Source organism: Bombina bombina, chromosome 6 (genome assembly GCF_027579735.1).
Source record: "Bombina bombina isolate aBomBom1 chromosome 6, aBomBom1.pri, whole genome shotgun sequence".
NCBI lineage: Eukaryota > Metazoa > Chordata > Amphibia > Anura > Bombinatoridae > Bombina > Bombina bombina.
This window is the reverse complement of record NC_069504.1, coordinates 1,051,484,159-1,051,508,583: the sequence shown is the minus strand read 5'-3', so window position 1 is coordinate 1,051,508,583 and position 24,425 is coordinate 1,051,484,159. Positions and strand designations below refer to the sequence as shown.

Below are 24,425 nucleotides of genomic sequence, written 5' to 3'. Positions count from 1 at the left end.
GGGTACTTGCCTCACCAGCAACTGACCTCACCGCACGTCACTGCCTTTGTGTATATAGAGATATTTTAAAAAAAATCTGCTCTCTCTATAGTTTCCACCCATTTGAACAAGCATGTTCTTGAAAACAATGGGTTGTGGTTTTGAAGAACGAAACCACCTATTTAAAATGCAAAAACAAACCTAAATGATCAATATCCTATTAACTTAATACTCTTATGGAATAACACGTCAACGGAAACATATTAAGAGGAAACCAATTTTAAAATAGTGTCCCTTTAACCTTCAAACATATCCCTAATGGATTGCAACAATGTTTTACTGATCTGTGACTTTTTTTTATTTTTTTATAAAAACCTATATACTTGAATGATTATTGCAAACACTGCTGGCATTCAGTGATTAAGACAAGTGCATGCTCCCAAGTCTAGGGTCAATTTGAAAACACAAATAAATTGGAAAGATTATTTTAAATTGTATATTAAACTGAATCATGAAATTTTGGCTTTTATGTCATTTTAATGCAGAGTATCCAGTTCACTGCAGTTTAGCTTATACATCCTCAGCGCGCGCATTTTTCATGGTTTAAAGTGTATTATTTTAAAGGGACATTAAACACTTTGAGATGGTAATATAAAATGATAAATTATATATAATAAAACAACTCTGCAATATACTTTCATTATTTATTTTGCCCTCTTTGCCTGTAATTCCATTCTGAAATTGTGAGCTTTTCAGTTGCTGTTAGAAATGGAAGTGCAGAACACTGTTAAATCCAGCAAAACCATTGGCTGCACACTCTAGTGACCTATTTATAACTGACCCTAATTGGCTACAGCAGAGAATGCAACACAAGTTACAACATGGCAGCTCCCAGTGTTTTATAGACACTAAAACTTTACACTTATTTTGTCACTTTTTAAACAACTAATGAAACTTTAAAAAATACATCTACATGTTACTCATGGACTAATCTTTTCTTTGAATGCATCATTCTATCTAGCATGTATTTAGTGTTTAATGTCCCTTTAAGTAGCTGGCAGAATTTGCTGCACATCTTTAGCACCTTTTATTAGCAACCACTTTAATACAACTGGAGAGAGAACTGACTGATTATCGTCTACTACTCAACATACTGAATTAGAAGTCAGATTGTCTCATCTCAGTTCTGCTGACAGGCTGCTAACTGCTCTCAACATTGTAGCACATTTAATTTGGATCAGATAGCACCACCTACAGGCCATACAAGAAATAATCTAATCAAATTAAAGCGACATTCTAAAGAAGCAGGTTATTTTTGCATTAGTATGGTTTGATTACTTTGTGCTTTTAATTCCTGCAACTTAGTTCAACACACAGTTTAAGTCCTGTTTGGAAGCATCCAAATACCGCAGCCCCAATGCAGAAAGCAGTCTGTAAACTACCAGTCAGTGAAATGTGTTGCAGCACCTGTGATGCAATTCACATGTGTTTAACCCCTTTTGTGGGATATTAATACACACATGAAATTAAATGCCTCAGAATCACTGTTTTACCATGGCTTGTTTTTAGACTCGCATGCTGCAAAAGAACATACATAGTAATAAATCCCAAAGCCTCAATCTCATGTCTCATTATGCTTGTTACAAACAAAAGCGCATTTACCTTTTTCTGCAGAACATTTACTTTTCTCTCCTTAACGTCCAGCATGTCCTTAAGGTCATGGATCTCCCCAGACAAGGTTCCTTTCTCTTCAGACATTTCCTGAATTTGCTTTGTCTTCTTATTCAGCATGGTTTCTTTTTCCTCAAGACGTAAACGGAGAGCATCCACCTGCAGAGGCGAAATCCGAGCAAACAACAACACATTAGCACCATTTTATGTATTATCCATATTATTACTACACTGAGCGGAACAGCTTCATATGATTCATCTTCATCTCTACATAAAACTGCATGGTGAACACCTTCACAATACCTCTTGTTCCTCCTAAGAAACAACAGATTCATTAGATAACTGATCCCTATAACATCTAATTTATTACTAAAAACATCCCATTTAACAGAATCTATTTTTTAACACTATATAAATAGCATGTTTGATAAAATATGGTGTAAGCATTTTATCACAATTCTCAAAAATGCTGTAGGATAAAACCCCATTGTTTGAACTGCATCATTTTTTTAACCATATAAATACTGCATCCTATTGCACAGCCTGTGTCAGATTGAAAACTGGGTCACCACAAAATAATAATAAATGGTTAAGACCCACTGCTATAACTAATAAAGTAATACATAAATCAACTGCCATATTGCAAAAGCCCTCTGACAATCAGTGGGAATTTAAAGAAACTGGCTACAGCCCCCAATAAGCTTTGCAGAACTCCTATTATCGTACGGGTAAGGGAGGAGGAGGAATGGTAGACGTTTATTTGTATTGTTAGTCAGCAAAAAGGGAGTCTAAAAATAAAGCACAAAAATAGAGGTAATAAATATTTTATTTTTAAGAATATGCCTTTAACAAAAATGCATCCTACACATTTTCCTAATACTTTATATAATGTGTCTGCTTTTTCTGGTTGAGTCCTCTTCCTATTTAAGGCTTATTTGTTATATATGTGTTTTTTAGGTTAATTTTTGGCAGAAGAAACAGGAACACTCAGGTATTTTTAAGTAATTGAAGTGGGGTTACATGAGAATATAGGAGTTTGCCCCTAAGTGAGGATGTAATAGTCACAGAGAGCCAGTAGTTTAGTGATCTTTTTGACTTGGGTCACAAACTGCAATGAGGATAGTTACCCATTTTGTGCTTTTCTTGCGGTTGTAATTCTTCTTTGTACAATTGATTTATATGTGGGTAATGGGTCTAGGACTAGCCAGCTTTATTTTAATATTACATTTGAGATCGTTTTACCCTTTTTTTATATGGCTCACAATAAAGGTTATATTTTATATATTTAATACCCCTAATTTTTGAAGTTGTGGGAATGAGACATTAATTGGCATTTCTTGAGTGCTTAGGGGATTTTTCTTTTTCTCTTTTTTTGTTCATTCTTAATATTTAATATCACACCCAGTACCGCCTGAAAGGATTTTATTCCTCATAAGATTATTGATAGTCGATTCCACCTTGGTTTTTTATGTATGTTTTACTATAAAAAACAGGGGCAATATCATTGATTATTTTTTTTAAGACACTTCATTTCTAAAATATTTACCATTTAGAGATGATAAACATTGTACCATTCCTCCGCCCGCATCTCATACTTTATTTAGCTGAGCGATGAAGAATCCGGCTTCGTCAAATTGTTGCATGCCCCTCTTGGCGTCCAGCTCATGGGGCACAGAACAATTGGATGAATTGGATGAAGCTGGATTCGTCATCGATCAGCTAAATAAAGTATGAGATGCGGGCGGAGGAACGATGTAATGTTTACCATCTCTAAATGGTAAATAGTTTAGAAATTAAGCATCTTAAAAAAAAATCAATGAAATTGCCCCTGTTTTTTATAATTTTATATATTAGCCAGCAAATACTTAAAGGGACACTGTAGTCAAAAATCGATTCGTTAGATTTCAATAGTATACCTGTCAATCAAAAGATTTTCAATGCTGATCATGTTGTAAATATTTATCGTTTATTACATATTAGTCTTTGAAATATTAAATTTTTCCAAACCCACTTATTTTCTCGACCTTACTGATTTCCAATCCTGGGTGACAACTCCAGTTGGAAGATGGCGATTCCTTGACGCAATGCACATGCGAGAGTTAGCGCAACGTCATTGTATACATTATTTTTATTCCTCTCTCGGTCATGTCTACTTCTGTGCCGCAATATGCGCATGCGATAGTAAGCAAAGACAAATGTGCATGCCAGTGATGTGCAGTCACTAGAGGCAGGTGAGGCAGTGCTTCACCTCTCATATGGGCAAAAATATATATTTTTTTATGGGCTTAAAAAAAATAAAATAAAAAAATTGCAATTTTTTTCCCCAGCATTTTTTTTCTTCACAGATACATGTTGTGCAATGGAGAGGCACAAGCAGGTCTGCCCACCATTACACAACATGCTGCGCCATCTACTGGATGCAAGTGGTTAAGATCATTGCATGGCCCATAAGTGCTTTATTTGAGGCAGTCTTATTTGGGCTGAACCAATCTAGTGAGAGGCAATAGTAAGTGGAACTTAGGGTTGGGGCTGGATGTTAAATCATATAAATCAAAACAAAAACGGAAAAAAACTACTTTCATTTATTTTGTTGCTGTGCTGTGAAGCTGCCAGCTTTTGCTAAAGTGAAAAAGAGAGTTTTGTACTTCCCCTCTAAGTGCAGTGGAATGTGCCACTGTCACTTCCTTAATGCAGACAGAGGCAGATCAGGAAGAGAGATGCAGTCAATGAGCAGTGTTTTAGCCACATCTTAGTAAGTTCTACAACCTTAGATTTCACTGAAAGGGATTCTGTTAGTGAAAATGATAATTTAATGAATGTGGTTTAGTGTTTTTTTTACTCTTTTACAGCAGGATCGTTTTTGTATTTTGTTTCCTCAACCTTTACTCCCAATGACTTAACAGCTTGCCTTCACTTTCTGAACTCTCTATAGCTCTGCTGTTTTATTACTTAAAAATGCAGTGGTCTCTCTCCCTCCCCTCTTGTGTGTCTCTCTCTCTCTCTCTCTCTCTCTCTCTCTATCTATCCATCTCTCTCATTATGTGTTGTTCTCCCCATGGTCTCTCTGTCTCTCTTCCTCCCCCTCTGACTCTCTCATCCCTTATGTGTCTCTCTAACCCTCTGTGTTTGATTGTGTCTCTCTCTCTTTCTCTAACCCTCTGTGTGTGATTGTGTGTTTCTCTCTCTTTCTCTCTCTCTCTCTCTAACCCTCTGTGTGTCCCTCTCTCTCTTTCTCTCTCTCTCTCTCTCTCTCTCTCTAACCCTCTGTGTGTCTCTCTCTCTCTCTCTCTCTCTCTCTCTTTCTCTCTCTCTCTAACCCTATGTGTGTCTCTCTCTCTCTCACCCTCTGTGTGCGTCTCTCTCTCTCTTTTTCTCTCTCTCTCTCTAACCCTCTGTGTGTGTGTGTCTCTCTCTCTAACCCTCTGTGTGTCTCTCTCTTTCTCTCTCTCTAACCCTCTGCGTGTGTGTGTCTCTCTCTCTCTAACCCTCTGTGTGTGTCTTTCTCTTTCTCTCTCTCTAACCCTCTGTGTATGTGTTTCTGTCTACCTTTTATTTATTTAATTAATGAATTGGTAGTGCCATCTGATGGTGTGGCTTTATTTAAAGGGGTGGGGTCAAGCGCCCCACCATCTTTAAATTTCACCAGCCGCCACTGGATCAAGACATTTTTATATTTACTGAATAATGAAAGAATCTATAAGCATAATTTGCAGCATTAAAGTAAAAAGTATGTTTTAAACATATTTTAATGGGCATGGATTTCTAGATCTCATAATCAGAGCAAGAATTTTGTTATCTGGCAAGTGTTTCTGTTACATCCTTTAGACTAAAATCAGATGTTTACTAAGTTGACCAGTTTTCCAAGACACCATTTAAAGGGACATGAAACCCATATGTTTTCTTTCATGATTTAGAAAGAACATGCAATTTAAATAACTTTCCAATTTACATCTAATATCTAACTGTCTTCATTCTTTTGATATCCTTTGTTGAAAATCATATCTAAATATGCTTGGTGGCTGCACATAGATACCTCATGTGATTGGCTCACCCATGTGCATTGCTATTTCTTCAACAAAGGATATCTAAAGAATGAAGGCGTATCCAAGCCACTGCCTCACCAGCCTCTGACGTCACTGCACGTCACTGGTGCATGCATAGACTGACGCAATTATATTGTAATTACATGCAAATAATCGCCATCCCATTGGCAATTATGTTATCCCTTAGACTGCCCACATTTGAGGGCTGGATGACGTGATGTCATGGGGGAAAAATAAAACGCTATTTTAGTAATAAAGGGAGTTTCGTTTCCGCACATAATAAGGTACATTAGATTTGTGTGATCATTGCAATTGTATTAGTATGTTTCGTTTTGCATGCGAAAATCAAAAGTTAGTAATCCTTTAAAGTTTACAGTTACTTTAAGATAACCAATTTCTAAATGCTACATTTAAGCCCGTCTATCACTATAAACACCTTTACGGTTGCTCACCTCAGTTTGTAAGATGGCCGCTCGCTGTTCTTTGGCGGTGAGAGATTCCTTCAGGACCTCCACGTGCTGTTTGCTGTCAGAGAACTGGTTTGTCAATGTCTCCAGCTTGGTTTGCAAGGCCAGTAGCTCAGTATCTTTACGGGAGAGTTCTTGCTTCACTTGTCCTATCTACACGCAGCACCACAGAAGGACAGAGAGACATAGGTTAGAAACAAAGAAATGTAGTGAAAACGGCCCAATAAGAACTATGACTAAAAAGCAAATCCCACTTCAAGTAAGGTTAAAGTAAAAAGGAAAAAAAGAAACGGGACATAATGTGTTAGAGCATTTTATTATTGTACTATTGTTTGCATATAACTATGTGTTTAACCTCTGCAAATGGGTAACATGTATAGTTAACGTTAACTCAAGAGCAGCAATGCACTACTGGGTGCTAGCTGATCACATAAAGAGCGAACAATAAAAAGGCATATGTGCGAAGCTGACAATAATCAGCTCCCAGTAGTACATTGCTGCACCCTAGCCTACCTAGATATGCGTTTAAAAAATGGATATCAAGAGAACAAAGTAAATTTGATAATAGAAGTAAATTGAAAAAAGTCTTTTAAAATGGTTTTCTCTGCCTGAACTGTGCAAGTTTTATTTTGACTTTAATTTCTCTTTTTATTATGGGCATTCTGGCAACACACATTGTGTAATAAGCAGCGCTTCTGAAATTACACTGTAAGGGCTTAAAAAGAAGCAAGACTGGGTTTGAACGGATAACTGTCACTCATGTAAATCCGCTTTTTCTTTGGAACTAAAAGCATGACGTATTTAGGAAGAAAAAAATGATGTTTCATAGACTAAGGAAGAAATAGATATAAACAGAGTAAAAAAAAATTATGCTTACCTGATAAATGTATTTATTTTCGGATACAGTGAGTCCACGGAATCATCAATTACTGTTGGGAATATCACTCCTGGCCAGCAGGAGGAGGCAAAGAGCACCACAGCAAAGCTGTTAAGTATTACTTCCCTTCCCACAACCCCCAGTCATTCGACCGAAGGTAAAAGGAGAAAAAGAAGCAACACAAGGTATAGAGGTGCCTGAGGTTAAAGTGAAAAATAACGGTCTTAAAAAAACAGGGCGGGCCATGGACTTACCGTATCCGGAAATAAATAAATTTATCAGGTAAGCATAAATTTTGTTTTCCTTTCTAAGATACGGTGAGTCCACGGAATCGTCAATTACTGTTGGGAACCAATACCCAAGCTAGAGGACACCGATGATTAGGGAGGGACAAAACAGGTAACCTAAACAGAAGGCACCACTGCTTGAAGAACCTTTCTCCCAAAAGAACCTCAGCTGAGGCAAAAGTATCCAATTTGTAAAATTTGGACAGGGTATGCAGAGAAGACCAAGTTGCAGCCTTGCAAACCCATTCCACATTTTTGAAAACACAAGAAGAAGAGACAGCCCTAGTGGAATGAACTGTATTTATCTCCAGAGACTGCTGCCCAGCAGTCTCATAAACAAAACCAATTATACTTCTCAACCAGAGAGAAAGAGAAGTAGCAGAAGCTTTCTGACCTTTACGTCTCCCAGAGAAACAAACAAACAGGGCAGAAGACTGGTGAAAATCCTTAGTCGCCTGTAAATAAAATTTTAAAGCACAGACAACCTTCAAGTTGTGCAACAAACGTTCTTCAGAAAGAAGACTATGACAAAGAGAAGGAACAACAATTTCCTGATTAAAGTTTATATCCAAAACCACTTTAGGAAGGAACGTAGTACAAAGAACCGTCTCATCTGCATGAAATATAAGATAAGGCAAATCGCACTGCAAAGTTGAGAGTTCTGACACTCTCCGAGAAGAAGAGATAGCAACAAGAAACAAAACCTTCCAAGATAACAACTTAATATCTATGGAACATTACTCTTTGAAATAGAGGGAGAACCCTCTAATGAATCAGAATCCTCCATAGCTAAAGAACGATATGCAGAGGACTACAGAAAAAAACTAACTATGTAAAATAAAAAAAATTGCACCTTTATGCCCCCAATGGCTGGGGCACTAACCACCTCCTATGACCCAGACAGAACAGAGATAAAACTCCTCTCCGGTAGTAACTCGGTCAATGGAAGCCTCGACCATTCCGGTCACATGTGCACATGAGAAAAAGCGTGCCAAGCTTTTAAGCTGTGCAACCTTCAAAGTGAAAGTAAAACCTGTATGTTCCATCTCAGCCTATGAGCCCATAAACATCTTACAAATAAAGAAGCATAAATCAAATAAAGCATATATGATTAAACCCGACTGTTCATAATCCCCCTCAGGAGATATTAACCCTTGATTCAATAGAGATAAAAGGAGCCAGACTGTGACCCTGTCTTCTAGCGTTTGCAATATGTGTAAAAATTGAAACGATCTTACCAGAATCTACCCCATGGAACAGAAACACGGTCCTTCAAGTTTGACAGATTGTAGCAGTGCTTCTGACATGGACTTGAGTAAAGAACAGCAGGCAACAAAACTTGTCAACGCTGATTGCTTATGATCTGTTAATATGAGTCTGGATGGTTTCACAGAAAGACTTTCCCTGCATCTCCAGACTCTAACTTTCATCAATGCTCTCACTGAGCGTCTGACAAGACTACTTAAAACTCCAGTCCCATCTCGAAGGCTACCCTCCATAAGGAACTACTCTGAAAGCGTCTGACACGTCTCTGCCAACCTCCTGTGGCGAAATGCAAAGAAAGACTGGGGGATGAGGGAAGTGGGGGAGGTATTTAAGCCTTTGGCTGGGGTGTCTTTGCCTCCTTCTGGTGGCCAGATTAGGTATTTCCCACAAGTAAGGAATGCAGCTGTGGCCTCTCCCTGTATTAAGAAGGAAAAGATAATGCAGAAATCTGACCCCTCAGAGAACTGACTGACAAAACCTTTATCCAGACCTTCCTGTAGAAAAGACAACATTCTAAGAATCCTGACCCTACTCCAAGAGTAGCCCTTGGATTCCCACCAATAAAGATATTTACGCCATATCTTATGGTAAATCTTTCTCGTAACAGGCTTGCAAGCCTGAATCATGGTCTCAATGACCGACTCAGAAACAGCATGTTTAGACAGAACTAAGTGTTCAATCTCCAAGCAGTCAGCTTCAGAGAAACTAAAATTTGGATAAAAGCAGTCTCCAAGGTGGAAGAGATATCATCTCATACCAGATCCTGTGAGGCCACGCAGGGACTACTAGAATTACCAACACTCTCTTCTGTTTGATACGAGCAATGACTTGTGGAAGGAGAGCAAACGGAGGAAACAGATATGTCAGTCTGAAATCCCAAGGAACCGCCAGAGCATCTATCAGATGGATCTCTTGACTTCGAACCAAACCTTGGAAACTTTTTGCCGAGACGACATCAAATCCAACTCGGCACCCCCCATTTGAGGGTTAAGTTGGAGAACACCTCCGGATAGAGTTCCCACTCCCCAGGATGAAAAATCTGTCCGCTCAGGAAATCCACTTCCCAGTCATCCACTCCTGGAATGCGGATGGCAGATAGACAACAATTGTGAGCTTCCCCCCACTGAATAATACAAGTCACCTCCTACATGGCTAAAGAACTCCAGAGTTCCTCCCTGGTGGTTGATGTAAACCATTGAGGTGATATTGTCCGACTGGAACCAAGGACAACTGAGGCCAAGCCTACAGAGCATTGTAAATCGCTCTCAACTCCAAGATGTGAAAGAGGAGAGCAGACACTTTCAAGACCATAATCCCTGCGCCTTAAACAAGACCAGACTGCATCCCACCCCAGCAGGTTGGCGTCTGTAGTCACATCACCCAGGAATGTCTGAGACTGAGAAACCACTATGGGAGAGAGTCTCTAGTCGACTGATCTAGATCTATCCTTTGTGACAGATCCAAAATGTTCTCTATTTTATGGGAAAAAAAAGGATACTACTTTGAAGATCAGAATCTGAGATACTAGAAGTACCTAGATCCAGTTCCCAAACTGGCACTGGAACTATCACTCCCAGAGATGAAGACCCTGAACCCAGTTCAAGGAATGCCTCTCATCCTACTTGGATTGCAGATACTCTAGAAAGAGAAATCTGCTCTGGAAGGAAATCTTGGACTCGAAAAGGCATGAATGACCCTGCAGAAAGCGGAAAAGGAAACTTTCCTTTAGTCTTACTCTCTTGAGGTGTGGTAGAAAAACACTTTTTTCACTCTTAAACGTCAGAGGAATATTCTGCTAGACCAAGTCCAAACAAGGTCTCATCCTTAAAAGGAGACGCCAGAAGCGTGGATTAGGAGGAAACAAAGTATAAAATCTTCAACTGCAGAACTATAAAGCCTAGGTTGTACCACTAAACCACAGGTAGGCTTCTCAGCTAACCATAGATATCAGCCACAATGCCCGTCGGCTAGTACAGCAAGTCTAATAAGACAAGACATTGCTCTAAATGAACAATTAAACCTCCAGCTTGTTATCCATGGATCCGTTAAGGAGCAGCTACCTTCCCTAGGATCAGAGTTCTCTGAGCCATAGGAGAAAAAGCTCCCTTCTATCTAGGGCACCGTGCATTTTTAATGGAGTCAGCCACAAGAAAATCCGTTAAAGGACGGGAGACAGGGAGAGAGGTATCCCTAGCTTCTCCTACACCTGTGAAAATTTCCATAACACGTCTATAAACATTTCCTCAAAGGAAGGAACATTATAGAAATTAGCAAGTTTACAAACTTTCAAGGGTTGACAACGACAGGGATATCAATGTCGTCCAAGTAGCTAAAACCTCCTATAACAGTACACGAGGTGTGCAAGCATACATCTGAAGGATATGACTTAAGCATCAGATGAAAGAATTATACTGTCCAAATCTGAGATTTCACCCTCAGAAACTACCAGCAAATCTTCCTCACCAGACTTAGGATAGAGGACGACTCGTGTAGTAGAAAATGGAGCAGAAACCTTACATCTGAACTTTAAATGTCCTCTTGCATTTTCCCTGTAGGTAAGGAAAAAAAATAGATAAAGTCGCAGGTACCGCAGAGGATACCTGAACTGCAAAATCTGTAGGCAAATACACTCCTCCAGGAGATAGAGAGGAACCGCAGGGCACTGTATGTGATGCCATAGAGGCTTGGGATGTAAAAGGAGAAGGCTGTGGTATTGCCTAAACAGCATCATCCTAGGAGACAAAGGCTCATGGTCGACACACTGTCTCTAACACTGCCTTTCATCCATGCTGTGCACTGTGTGTTACAGAGAATGAGAGGCAGTGAGTGCCGGGCAGGCGGCGATGTGATGGTCTGTGCCCCTGTTTTACACTTGTAACTATAATCTTCCTCTTGGGGGAGGATATTAAATTCAATGGCACAGACCATCACATCGCCGCCTGCCCGGCACTCACTGCCTCTCATTCTCTGTAACACACAGCGCACAGCATGGATGAGAGGCAGTGAGTGGCAGGTATGAACAGCTGCTAGAGAGCTGAAATTGCAGGAGCGCGCAGGAACGAGAAGAAAGGAAAGGATCCTGTTAGTGCAAACTTTTGGGAGACGTCAGAGGAGGAGGGGTCAGGCGGCCATTTTTAAAAAGGCCAGATGAGATCAGTAAGTGTATTTTCTGCCAAAGTTTATTTAGATGAAAATTTGGCTACAGTTTACTGTAAAGATATTTATTTAACTAATCTAAATAAGTTAAAGTAATTTTTGGGTTGACTGTCCCTTTAAAGCCACCACTGCCCTACTGAAGAGACTAATGTGGAGTATGGCTATACCCAATCTTGAAAGGAAAGTTCAGAGCAAACCTACTCTAGCTTTCAAAATAATTAAATCTTGATTGAAGTGAAATAAATCCAGACACCAAAAACCTCACCTCCTCCTTGCACTGAAGGCAAAGAGAATGACTGGAGGATGTGGGAAGGGAAGTGATACTTATCAGCTTTGCTGTGGTGCTCGTTGCCTCCTCCTGCTGGCCAGGAGTGATATTCCCAACAGTAATTGATGATTCCGTGGACTCACCGTATCTTAGAAAAGAAAGTGTAATTATTTTGATAAATATATGGTAAAAAGCCTGCTATGCAACCATAGAGTTGGCATTGTGTTAATTCTATTTATTTTCTAAACAAGGTTGGTGTTATTTTTGCTTAAGCGGAAAAGAATAAAAGACAAACATGAAGGCGTCAGTGATAGAATTAGCTACCTGTATATGATAACAAATAATGAGTTCAAGAAACAGCTGAGACAAAAAAAGATTGATTTAAAATAGTATAAATGGGGGGAAATTTGAATCCACAACATATTTGTTTTTATAAACTAAAGGATCTTCTTTTCTTGTTTCAAAATGTATTTGCTTATTTGACTTACACAAACTCAAGGTAATAGTGGTACATTTTGCCAGCTTCAAAAATGTATTTTAATGTTTTGCTCAATAGTACCAAAGGTAAGCACTGGCTGAGTGGATGATTTGCAAAGAATAGGAGGTTCTGCAGAAACATTACCAGTCACCTTGCATGTTAACAGACATATTAGCCGATTAAATTAATTTGCACCAAAAGCATCTGTATGAAGGAAGTAAATGCTAGGGTTCTTAAAGGGCCATTCTACTTAATTAATTAGTAGAACTTTATCCTTGTTGAAAACCATCACGAAAAGAATGGCAAACAATGGCATAATTACGTCGGTGGTAGAGGACGTAATGGAAAAAATATTTCAGCCTCTAAAATAAGCTAAATAAGTAGTTATTCTCCTGTGTGTGGTATAGTCTGAATAATTGGAGCTGGAATATCTAGCTTCTGTAACCTTGACCTTTCAGCATCACACTTTAACTTCAGTGGATAGGGATGGGATATTGGTTGCTGAACTCCCAAAAAACTGGAGTCATCCAATATGATGCTATTGTCAGTTGTTTGTGTAATGAATATCATGGCCTTTTGGGTCAAACAGAAAGAATTGCAATACATTTAGCAGACTCTGTACAACAACTGAGTAATCAATGGAATGGTGGAAAAACCTGTATAAGTACCATGTCTGTGAAAAAAGCATCCACCTCCCTCAACTGAGGAGACAGAAATCTACTGAAAAACATAATTTATGTAAGAACTTACCTGATAAATTCATTTCTTTCAAATTGGCAAGAGTCCATGAGCTAGTGACGTATGGGATATATAATCCTACCAGGAGGGGCAAAGTTTCCCAAACCTCAAAATGCCTATAAATACACCCCTCACAACACCCACAATTCAGTTTAACGAATAGCCATGTAGTGGGGTGATAAAATAAGGAGTAAAAAAGCATACGAAAAGAGGAACTGGAAATAAAATTGTGCTTTTATACAAAAAATCATAACCACCAGAAAAAGGGTGGGTCTCATGGACTCTTGCCAATATGAAAGACATTAATTTATCAGGTAAGTTCTTACATAAATTATGTAATCTTTCATGTAATTGGCAAGAGTCCATGAGCTAGTGATGTATGGGATAGAAATACCCAAGATGTGGAAGTCCACAGAAGAGTAACTAGAGAGGGAGGGATAAAATAAAGACAGCCATTTTCCACTGAAAAAATTAAATCCACAAAAAATAAGTTTTTCTCATAAATTGAAAGAAAATACTTAAAACATTAGCAGAAGAATGAAACTGAAACAGCTGCCTGAAGAACTTTTCTATCTACGAAAGACTGCTTCAGAAGAAGCAAATACATCAAAAATATAATTTATGCTTACCTGTTAAATTCATTTCTCCTGTAGTGTAGTCAGTCCACGGGTCATCCATTACTTATGGGATTATAACTCCTCCCTAACAGGAAGTGCAAGAGGATCACCCAAGCAGAGCTGCTATATAGCTCCTCCCCTCTACGTCATATCCAGTCATTCGACCAAAACCATACGAGAAAGGAGAAACTATAGGGTGCAGTGGTGACTGGAGTTTAATTAAAATTTAGACCTGCCGTAAAAACAGGGCGGGCCGTGGACTGACTACACTACAGGAGAAATTAATTTATCAGGTAAGCATAAATTATATTTTCTCCTGTTAAGTGTAGTCAGTCCACGGGTCATCCATTACTTATGGGATACCAATACCAAAGCTAAAAGTACACGGATGACGGGAGGGACAGGCAGGATCTTTACACGGAAGGAACCACTGCCTGTAGAACCTTTCTCCCAAAAACAGCCTCCGAAGAAGCAAAAGTGTCAAATTTGTAAAATTTTGAAAAAGTGTGAAGTGAAGACCAAGTTGCAGCCTTGCAAATCTGTTCAACAGAGGCCTCATTCTTAAAGGCCCAAGTGGAAGCCACAGCTCTAGTAGAATGAGCTGTAATCCTTTCAGGAGGCTGCTGTCCAGCAGTCTCATAGGCTAAACGTATTATGCTACGAAGCCAAAAAGAGAGAGAGGTAGCCAAAGCTTTTTGACCTCTCCTCTGTCCAGAATAAACGACAAACAGGGAAGAAGTTTGACGAAAATCTTTAGTTGCCTGCAAATAAAATTTCAGGGCACGGACGACGTCCAGATTGTGCAAAAGTCGTTCCTTCTTTGTAGAAGGGTTAGGGCACAATGATGGAACAACAATCTCTTGATTGATATTCTTGTTAGTGACTACCTTAGGTAAGAACCCAGGTTTAGTACGCAGAACTACCTTGTCTGAATGAAAAATCAGATAAGGAGAATCACAATGTAAGGCCGATAACTCAGAGACTCTTCGAGCCGAGGAAATAGCCATTAAAAACAGAACTTTACAAGATAACAGCTTGATATCGATGGAATGAAGGGGTTCAAACGGAACACCTTGCAGAACGTTAAGAACTAAGTTTAAGCTCCACGGCGGAGCAACAGTCTTAAACACAGGCTTAATCCTAGCCAAAGCCTGACAAAAAGCCTGAACATCTGGAACTTCTGCCAGATGTTTGTGTAAAAGGATAGACAGAGCTGAAATCTGTCCCTTTAACGAACTAGCAGATAAACCCTTTTCTAAACCCTCTTGTAGAAAAGACAATATCCTAGGAATCCTAACCTTACTCCATGAGTAACTCTTGGATTCGCACCAATATAAGTATTTACGCCATATTTTATGGTAAATTTTCCTGGTAACAGGTTTCCTAGCCTGTATTAAGGTATCAATCACTGAATCCGAGAATCCACGCTTTGATAGAATCAAGCGTTCAATCTCCATGCAGTCAGCCTCAGAGAAATTAGATTTGGATGTTTGAAAGGACCCTGAATCAGAAGGTCCTGTCTCAGAGGCAGAGACCATGGTGGACAGGACGACCTGTCCACTAGATCTGCATACCAGGTCCTGCGTGGCCACGCAGGCGCTATTAGAATCACCGATGCTCTCTCCTGTTTGATCCTGGCAATCAATCGAGGAAGCATCGGGAAAGGTGGAAACACATAAGCCATGTTGAAGACCCAAGGTGCTGTCAGAGCATCTATCAGCACCGCTAACGGGTCCCTGGACCTGGATCCGTAACAAGGAAGCTTGGCGTTCTGGCGAGACGCCATGAGATCCAGATCTGGTTTGCCCCAATGATGAAGCAGTTGGGCAAACACCTCCGGATGAAGTTCCCACTCCCCCGGATGAAAGGTCTGGCGACTTAGAAAATCCGCCTCCCAGTTCTCCACGCCTGGGATGTGGATCGCTGACAGGTGGCAAGAGTGAGACTCTGCCCAGCGAATTATCTTTGAGACTTCCATCATCGCTAGGGAACTCCTTGTTCCTCCTTGATGGTTGATGTAAGCCACAGTCGTGATGTTGTCCGACTGAAACCTGATGAACCTCAGAGTTGCTAACTGAGGCCAAGCCAGAAGAGTATTGAAAATTGCTCTTAATTCCAGAATGTTTATTGGAAGGAGTCTCTCCTCCTGAGTCCATGATCCCTGAGCCTTTAGGGAATTCCAGACTGTGCCCCAACCTAGAAGGCTGGCGTCTGTTGTTACAATCGTCCAATCTGCCCTGCGGAAGGGCATCCCCTTGGACAGATGTGGCCGAGAAAGCCACCATAGAAGAGAATCTCTGGTCTCTTGATCCAGATTTAGCAGAGGGGACAAATCTGAGTAATCCCCATTCCACTGACTTAGCATGCACAATTGCAGCAGTCTGAGATGCAGGCGCGCAAATGGTACTATGTCCATTGCCGCTACCATTAAGCCGATTACCTCCATGCACTGAGCCACTAACGGGTGTTGAATGGAATGAAGGACACAGCAAGCATTTAGAAGTTTTGATAACCTGTCCTCCGTCAGGTAAATTTTCATTTCTACAGAATCTATAAGAGTCCCTAGAAAGGGAACTCTTGTGAGTGGCAATAGAGAACTCTTTTCTACCTTCACCTTCCACCCATGCGACCTTAGAAATGCCAGAACTAACTCTGTATGAGACTTGGCAGTTTGGAAACTTGACGCTTGTATCAGAATGTCGTCTAGGTACGGAGCTACCGCCTCGGTCTTAGTACCGCCAGAAGAGAGCCCAGAACCTTTGTAAAGATTCTTGGAGCCGTAGCTAACCCGAAGGGAAGAGCTACAAACTGGTAATGCCTGTTTAAGAAGGCAAATCTTAGATACCGGTAATGATCCTTGTGAATCGGTATGTGAAGGTAGGCATCCTTTAAACTCTTAGGAATTTGTTTAGGATCTTTAAGTCCAAGATTGGTCTGAAGGTTCCCTCTTTTTTGGGAACCACAAACAGATTTGAATAGAATCCTTGCCCGTGTTCCGATCGCGGAACTGGGTGGATCACTCCCATTAGTAAGAGGTCTTGTACACAGCGTAGAAACGCCTCTTTCTTTATCTGGTTTGCTGATAACCTTGAAAGATGAAATCTCCCTTGTGGAGGAGAAGCTTTGAAGTCCAGAAGATATCCCTGAGATATGATTTCCAACGCCCAGGGATCCTGGACATCTCTTGCCCAAGCCTGGGCAAAGAGAGAAAGTCTGCCCCCCACTATATCCGTTTCCGGATCGGGGGCCCTCACTTCATGCTGTCTTAGGGGCAGCAGCAGGTTTTCTGGCCTGCTTGCCCTTGTTCCAGGACTGGTTAGGTTTCCAGCCCTGTCTGTAGCGAGCAACAGTTCCTTCCTGTCTTGGAGCGGAGGAAGTTGATGCTGCTCCTGCCTTGAAATTACGAAAGGCACGAAAATTAGACTGTTCAGCCTTTGGTTTGGCCCTGTCTTGAGGCAGGGCATGGCCCTTACCTCCAGTAATGTCAGCGATAATTTCTTTCAAGCCGGGCCCGAATAATGTCTGCCCTTTGAAAGGAATATTAAGCAATTTAGATTTAGAAGTCACATCAGCTGACCAGGATTTAAGCCACAGCGCTCTGCGCGCTTGAATGGCGAATCCGGAGTTCTTAGCCGTAAGTTTGGTTAAGTGTACTACGGCATCAGAAATAAATGAATTAGCTAGTTTAAGGGCTTTAAGCTTGTTCATAATCTCATCCAATGGAGCTGTGCTAAGGGTCTCTTCCAGAGACTCAAACCAGAATGCCGCCGCAGCAGTGACAGGCGCGATGCATGCAAGGGGTTGTAATATAAAACCTTGCTGAACAAACATTTTCTTAAGGTAACCCTCTAACTTTTTATCCATTGGATCTGAAAAAGCACAGCTATCCTCCACCGGGATAGTGGTGCGCTTAGCCAGAGTTGAAACTGCTCCCGCCACCTTAGGGACCGTCTGCCATAGGTCCCGTGTGGTGGCGTCTATTGGAAACATTTTTCTAAATATAGGAGGGGGTGAAAAGGGCACACCGGGTCTATCCCACTCCTTGTTAACAATTTCTGTAAGCCTTTTAGGTATAGGAAAAACGTCAGTACACGCCGGTACTGCAAAATATTTATCCAGCCTACATACTTTCTCTGGAATTGCAACCGTGTTACAATCATTCAGAGCCGCTAATACCTCCCCTAGTAATACACGGAGGTTCTCAAGATTAAATTTAAAATTTGAAATCTCTGAATCCAGATCCGTCACCCACAGAATGAAGCTCTCCGTCCTCATGTTCTGCAAATTGTGACACAGTATCAGACATGGCTCTACTATTATCAGCGCACTCTGTTCTTACCCCAGAGTGATTGCGTTTACCTCTTAATTCTGGCAATTTAGATAGTACTTCAGTCATAACATTAGCCATGTCTTGCAAAGTGATTTGTATGGGCCGCCCTGATGTACTTGGCGCCACAATATCACGCACCTCCTGAGCGGGAGGCGAAGGTACTGACACGTGAGGAGAGTTAGTCGGCATAACTTCCCCCTCGTTGTCTGGTGATATTTTTTTAACATATAAAGTTTGACTTTTATTCAAAGTAACATCTATACATTGAGTGCACAAATTTCCATTGGGCTCCACATTGGCCTTTAAACATAGTGAACAAACAGATTCATCTGTGTCAGACATGTTTAAACAGACTAGCAATAACACTAGCTTGGAAAAAACTTTTAAATAAATTTACAAGCTATATAAAAAACGCTACTGCGCCTTTAAGAAACATAAAAATGTGACACAGTTGAATTAACAATGAACCAAATATGTTAAAACAACCAATTTTAACAGAAAATGTATAAAGTTAGCAGAGGATTGCACCCACCAGCAAAAGGATGATTAACCCCTTAATACCCAAAACGGATAACAGTTGAAATAATAAACGTTTTTATCACAGTCAAACACACTGTCACAGGTCTGCTGTGACTGATTACCTCCCTCAAAACTAGTTTTGGAGACCCCTGGGCTCTGTAGAGACGTCCTGGATCATGGAGGAAGAAATAGGAAGACTGTGACTAAATTTTTACTGCGCAATAAAGCGCTAAAATAGGCCCCTCCCACTCATATTACAACAGTGGGGAAGCTCAGTAAACTGTTTTTATGCAGAAAAAAACGACAGCCATGTGGTAAAAATCATGCCCATAAAGTTTTATCACCAAGTACCTCAGAAAAAACGATTAACATGCCAGTAAACGTTTTAAAATTGAAAATTATGAAGTGTTATTAATAAGCCTGCTGCTAGTCGCTTTCACTGCAGTGCAGGCTCAAATATTACTTTAATATTGACAGTATTTTCTTAGTGAAATTCCATTCCTCAGAAATACCTCAGAGTATACATACATACATATCAGCCTGATACCAGTCGCTACTACTGCATTTAAGGCTGCACTTAGATTACATCGGTATTAGCAGTATTTTCTCAGTCAATTCCATTCCTTAGAAAATAATTTACTGCACATACCTCCTTGCAGGTGGGCCCTGCATGCTATCCCCTCTTCTGAAGTTACCTCACTCCTCAGAATGGCAGAGAACAGCAAGTGGATCTTAGTTACGACCGCTAAGATCATAGAAAAACTCAGGCAGATTCTTCTTCTAATGCTGCCTGAGAACAAACAACACACTCCGGTGCCGTTTAAAATAACAAACTTTTGATTGAAGAAATAAAAACTAAGTTTAACACACCACCGTCCTCTCACACGTCCTATCTTTAGTTAGGTGCAAGAGAATGACTGGATATGACGTAGAGGGGAGGAGCTATATAGCAGCTCTGCTTGGGTGATCCTCTTGCACTTCCTGTTAGGGAGGAGTTATAATCCCATAAGTAATGGATGACCCGTGGACTGACTACACTTAACAGGAGAAATGGTAAAATTTAGTAAATGTATGCAAAGAAGACCAAGTTGCTACTTTGCAAATCTGATCAACTGAAGCTTCATTCTTAAAAGCCCAAGAAGTGGAGAATGATCTAGTAGAATAAGCTGTGATCCTCTGAGGTGGGGACTGTCCCGCCTCCAAATAAGCTTTATGAATCAAAAGCTTTAACCAAGATGCCAAAGAAAAGGCAGAAGCTTTCTGCCCTTTCCTAGAACCAGATAAGACAACAAATAGACTAGAAGTCTTCCTGAAATCTTTAGTAGCTTCAACATAATATTTCAAAGCTCTTACAACATCCAAAGAATGCAAAGATCTTTCAAGAGCATTTTTGGGATTAGGACACAAGGAAGGAACAACAATTTCACTACTAATGTTGTTAGAATTCACAACCTTAGGAAGAAATTTAAACGAATTCCGCAAGACAGCCTTATCCTGATGGAAAATCAGAAAAGGAGACTTACAAGAGAGCAGACAATTTGGAAACTCTTCTAGCTGAAGAGATAGCCAAAAGAAACAACACTTTCCAAGAAAGTAGTTTAATATCTAAAGAATGCATAGGTTCAAAAGGGGTAGCTTGCAAAGTCTCCAAGGAGGAGATATTGATTTAAAGGGACAGTCTAGGCCAAAAAAAACTTTCATGATTTAGATAGAGCATATAATTTTAAACAATTTTCCAATTTACTTTTATCACCAATTTTGCTTTGTTCTCTTGGTATTCTTAGTTGAACACTTAACCTAGGAGGTTCATATGCTAATTTCTTAGACCTTGAAGGCCACCTCTTTTCAGAATGCATTTTAACAGTTTTTCACCACTAGAGGGTGTTAGTTCATGTATTTCATATAGATAACACTGTTCGTGCACGTGAAGTTATCTGGGAGCAGACACTGATTGGCTAAACTGCAAGTCTGTCAAAAGAACTGAAATAAGGGGGCAGTTTGCAGAGGCTTAGATACAAGGTAATCACAGAGGTTAAAAGTATATTAATATAACGGTGTTGGTTATGCAAAACTGGGGAATGGGTAATAAAGGGATTATCTATCGTTTAAAACAATAAAAATTCTGGTGTAGACTGTCCCTTTAATAACAGGCTTGATATGAACCAAAGCCTGAACAAAACAGTGAATATCAGGAAGCAATCTTTCTATGAAATAAAACAGAAAGAGCAGAGATTTGTCCCTTCAAAGTACTTGCAGACAAACCTTTATCCAAACCTTCCTGAAGAAACTGTAACATTCTAGGAACTCTAAAAGAATGCCAGAAGAGTTTATGAGAACACCATGAAATATAGGTCTTCCAAACTCGATAATAAATCTTTCTTGAAACCAACTTACGAGCCAGTAGCATAGTATTAATCACTGAGTCAGAGAAACCTCTATGACTAAGCACTAAGCGTTCAATTTCCATACCTTCAAATTTAACGATTTGAGATCCTGATGGAAAAACGGCCATTGAGACAGAAGGTCTGGTCTGGTGGCCAAGGCTGGCAACTGGACATACAAACAAGATCCGCATACCAAAACCTGTGAGGCCACGCTGGTGCTATCAGAAACATATACGATTATTCCATAATGATCTTGGAGATCACTTTTAGAAGAAGAACTAGAGGCGAAAAGATATAAGCAGGTTGATAAAACCAAGGAACTGCTAAAGCATCCACCATCTCCGCCTGAGGATCCCTGGACCTGGAAAAGTACCTGGGAAGTTTCTTGTTTAGATGAGAAGCCATCAGATCTATTTCTGGAAGACCCCACATCTGTACAATCTGACAAAATACATCTGGATAGAGAGACCACTCCCCCGGATGTAAGGTCTGACGGCTGAGATAATGTGCTTCCCAATTGTCTACATCTGGGATATGCACCTCAGAAATTAGACAAGAGCTGAATTCTGCCCAAAAAAGTATCCAAGATACTTCTTTCATAGCTAGGGGACTGCGAGTCCCACCCGGATGATTGACATATGCCACAGTTGTGATATTGTCCGTCTGAAAACAAATGAATGGTTCTCTCTTTAACAGAGGCCAAACCTGAAGAGCCCTAAAAATAGCACAGAGTTCTAAAATATTGATTGGTGACCTCGCCTCTTGAGGTTTCCAAACCCCTTGTGCTGTCAGAGACCCCCAGACAGCTCCCCAACTTGAAAGACTTGCATCTGTTGTGATCACAGTCCAGGTAGGACGAACAAAAGAGGCCCCCTGAATTAAACGATGATGGTCTAACCACCAAGTCAGAGAGAGTCGAATGTTGGGATTTAAGTATATCAATTGTGATATCCGAGTATAATCCCTGCACTATTGATTCAGCATACAAAGCTGTAGAGGTCTCATGTGAAAAACGAGCAAAGGGGATCGCGTCCAATGCTGCAGTCATGAGACCTAAAACTTCCATGCTCATAGCCACTGAAAGGAATGATTGAGACTAAAGGTTTCGACAAGTTGAAACCAATTTCAATCGTCTCTTGTCTGTTAAGGACAGAGTCATGGACACTGAATCTATCTGGAAACCTAAAAAGGTGACCCTTGACTGAGGAATCAAGAAACTCTTTGGTAAATTGATCCTCCAACCATGTCTTTGAAGAAACAACACTAGTTGATTTGTGTGAGAATCGGCTAAATGTAAAGACTGAGCTAGAACCAAGATATCGTCCAAATAAGGAAACACTGCAATACCCTGTCCTCTGATTACAGATAGAAGGGCACCGAGAACCTTCGAAAAGATCCTTGGAGCTGTTGCTAAGCCAAATGGAAGAGCGACAAATTGGTAATGCTTGTCTAGAAAAGAGAATCTCAGAAACCGATAGTGGTCTGGATAAATCGGAATGTGAAGATATGCATCCTGTAAGTCTATCGTGGACATATAATGACCTTGCTGAACAAAAGGCAAAATAGTCCTTATAGTCACCATCTTGAAAGTTGGGACGATTCAAAAACTTCAGATCCAGAACTGGCTTGAATTTTTTATTTTTATTTAGGACAATGAATAGATTTGAATAAAGCCCCAGACCCTGTTCCTGAAACGGAACTGGTATTATTACCCCTGAAAGCTCTAGATCTGAAACACACTTCAGAAAAGCCTGAGCCTTCACCGGATTTGCTGGAACGTGAGAGAGAAAGAATCTTCTCACGGGGGTCTTACTCTGAATCCTATTCGATACCCTTGAGAGAGAATACTCTGAATCCACTGATTTTGAAAATGTCTTGGAATAATTTCAATCTGCCCCCCACCAGCTGAACTAGATCGAGGGCCGCACCTTCATGCAGACTTGGGGGCTGGCTTTGGTTTCTTAAAAGACTTGGATTTATTCCAACTTGAAGAAGGTTTCCAATTGGAACCAGAGTCTTTAGGGAAAAGATTGGTTTTCTGTTCCAGTGATAGTTGAAATAATTGAATCCAACTGAGAAACAAATAAATTGTTACCTTGGAAAGAAAGAGATAGTAATCTAGACTTAGATACCATGTCAGCATTTCAAGATTTGAGCCATAGATTTAACATCAATTTTGATTATATCAAAAATAGCATCACAGATAAAATGATTAGCATGTTGAAGCAAACGAACAATGCTAGACAAATCAGGATCTGTTTCCTGTTGCGCTAAGTTATCCAACCAAAAGGTTGATGCAGCCGCAACATCAGTCATAGCAATGGCAGGCCTGAGAGGATAGCAAGAATATAAATAAGCTTTCCTTAAGATTCAAGTTTCCTATCTAAAGGATCTTTAAAAGAAGTACTGTCTTCCATAGGAATCGTAGTACATTTGGCAAGAGTAGAAATAGCCCCATCAACTTTGGGGACTTTTTCCCAAAACTCTAATCTAGCCGCTGGCAAAGGGTACAACCTTTTAAACCTAGAACAAGGAATGAAAGAAGTACCAGGCTTAATCCATTCCTTAGCAATCACATCAGAAATAGTATCAGGAACTGGAAAAACCTCAGGAGTAACCACAAGTGGTTTATAAACAGAATTTAAATGTTTATTAGTTTTGATATCAAGAGGACTAGACTCCTCAATATCCAAAGTAACCAATACTTCTTTTAACAAGGAACAAATATACTCAAACTTGAAAAGATAAGTAGATTTGTCAGTGTCAATGGCTGAGGTAGGATCTTCTAAATCAGAGAGATCCTCATCAGAGGAGGATATTTCAGTATGTTGTTGATTGAGACATCTTGCAAAATGTAAAAGAAAAAACAACATTAAAGCAAAATTTACAATTTACTTATATGGCAGTTTCAGGAATGGGAAAAAATGCAAACACATAGCCCTCTGAGCATATAGAAGGCAAGAGGCATATTGGAAGTGGGGTGAAAAATAAACTAACATTTTTGGCGCCAAGTATAACACGACGCAAAAGGAAGTTGACATATTTTTTTTTTTGGCGCCAACCACATCAGGAAATGACCCAACTTGCGTCATAACAAACGCAACCTCGTGCAAGGAAACCTGGCGTCAATTAAGATGCCGGAAATCATGAACTTGCGTCATCAAAGACGTACCTTTGCGCCAAAAAATTCTCGCGCCAAGAATCACGCAATAAATAACAGCATTTTGCGCCCTTGTGAGCCTAATTTTGCCCGCGAAATTAAAAGAAAAAACAGTCAAATTTGAAGAAAAGGACTATACCCCAGGTAAGTCAAATAACTTCCTAAACATGCTTCCCAAACTGAAA

General features: G+C 40.1%; 1 protein-coding gene across 4 annotated transcripts in view; it reads right to left on the bottom strand.

The window, feature by feature from the left end:
• ERC1 (ELKS/RAB6-interacting/CAST family member 1) overlaps nt 1-24,425 on the bottom strand; it is an 871,748-nt gene that overhangs the window by 598,289 nt on the left and 249,034 nt on the right. For all 4 annotated transcript variants that reach the window (XM_053718843.1, XM_053718844.1, XM_053718845.1 and 1 more), the window contains 2 exons: nt 6,146-6,313; nt 1,642-1,809 (listed from right to left, as the gene is read on the bottom strand). In XM_053718843.1, the coding sequence (XP_053574818.1) occupies nt 1,642-1,809; nt 6,146-6,313 (336 nt within the window). The remainder of the gene's footprint in view (nt 1-1,641; nt 1,810-6,145; nt 6,314-24,425) is intronic.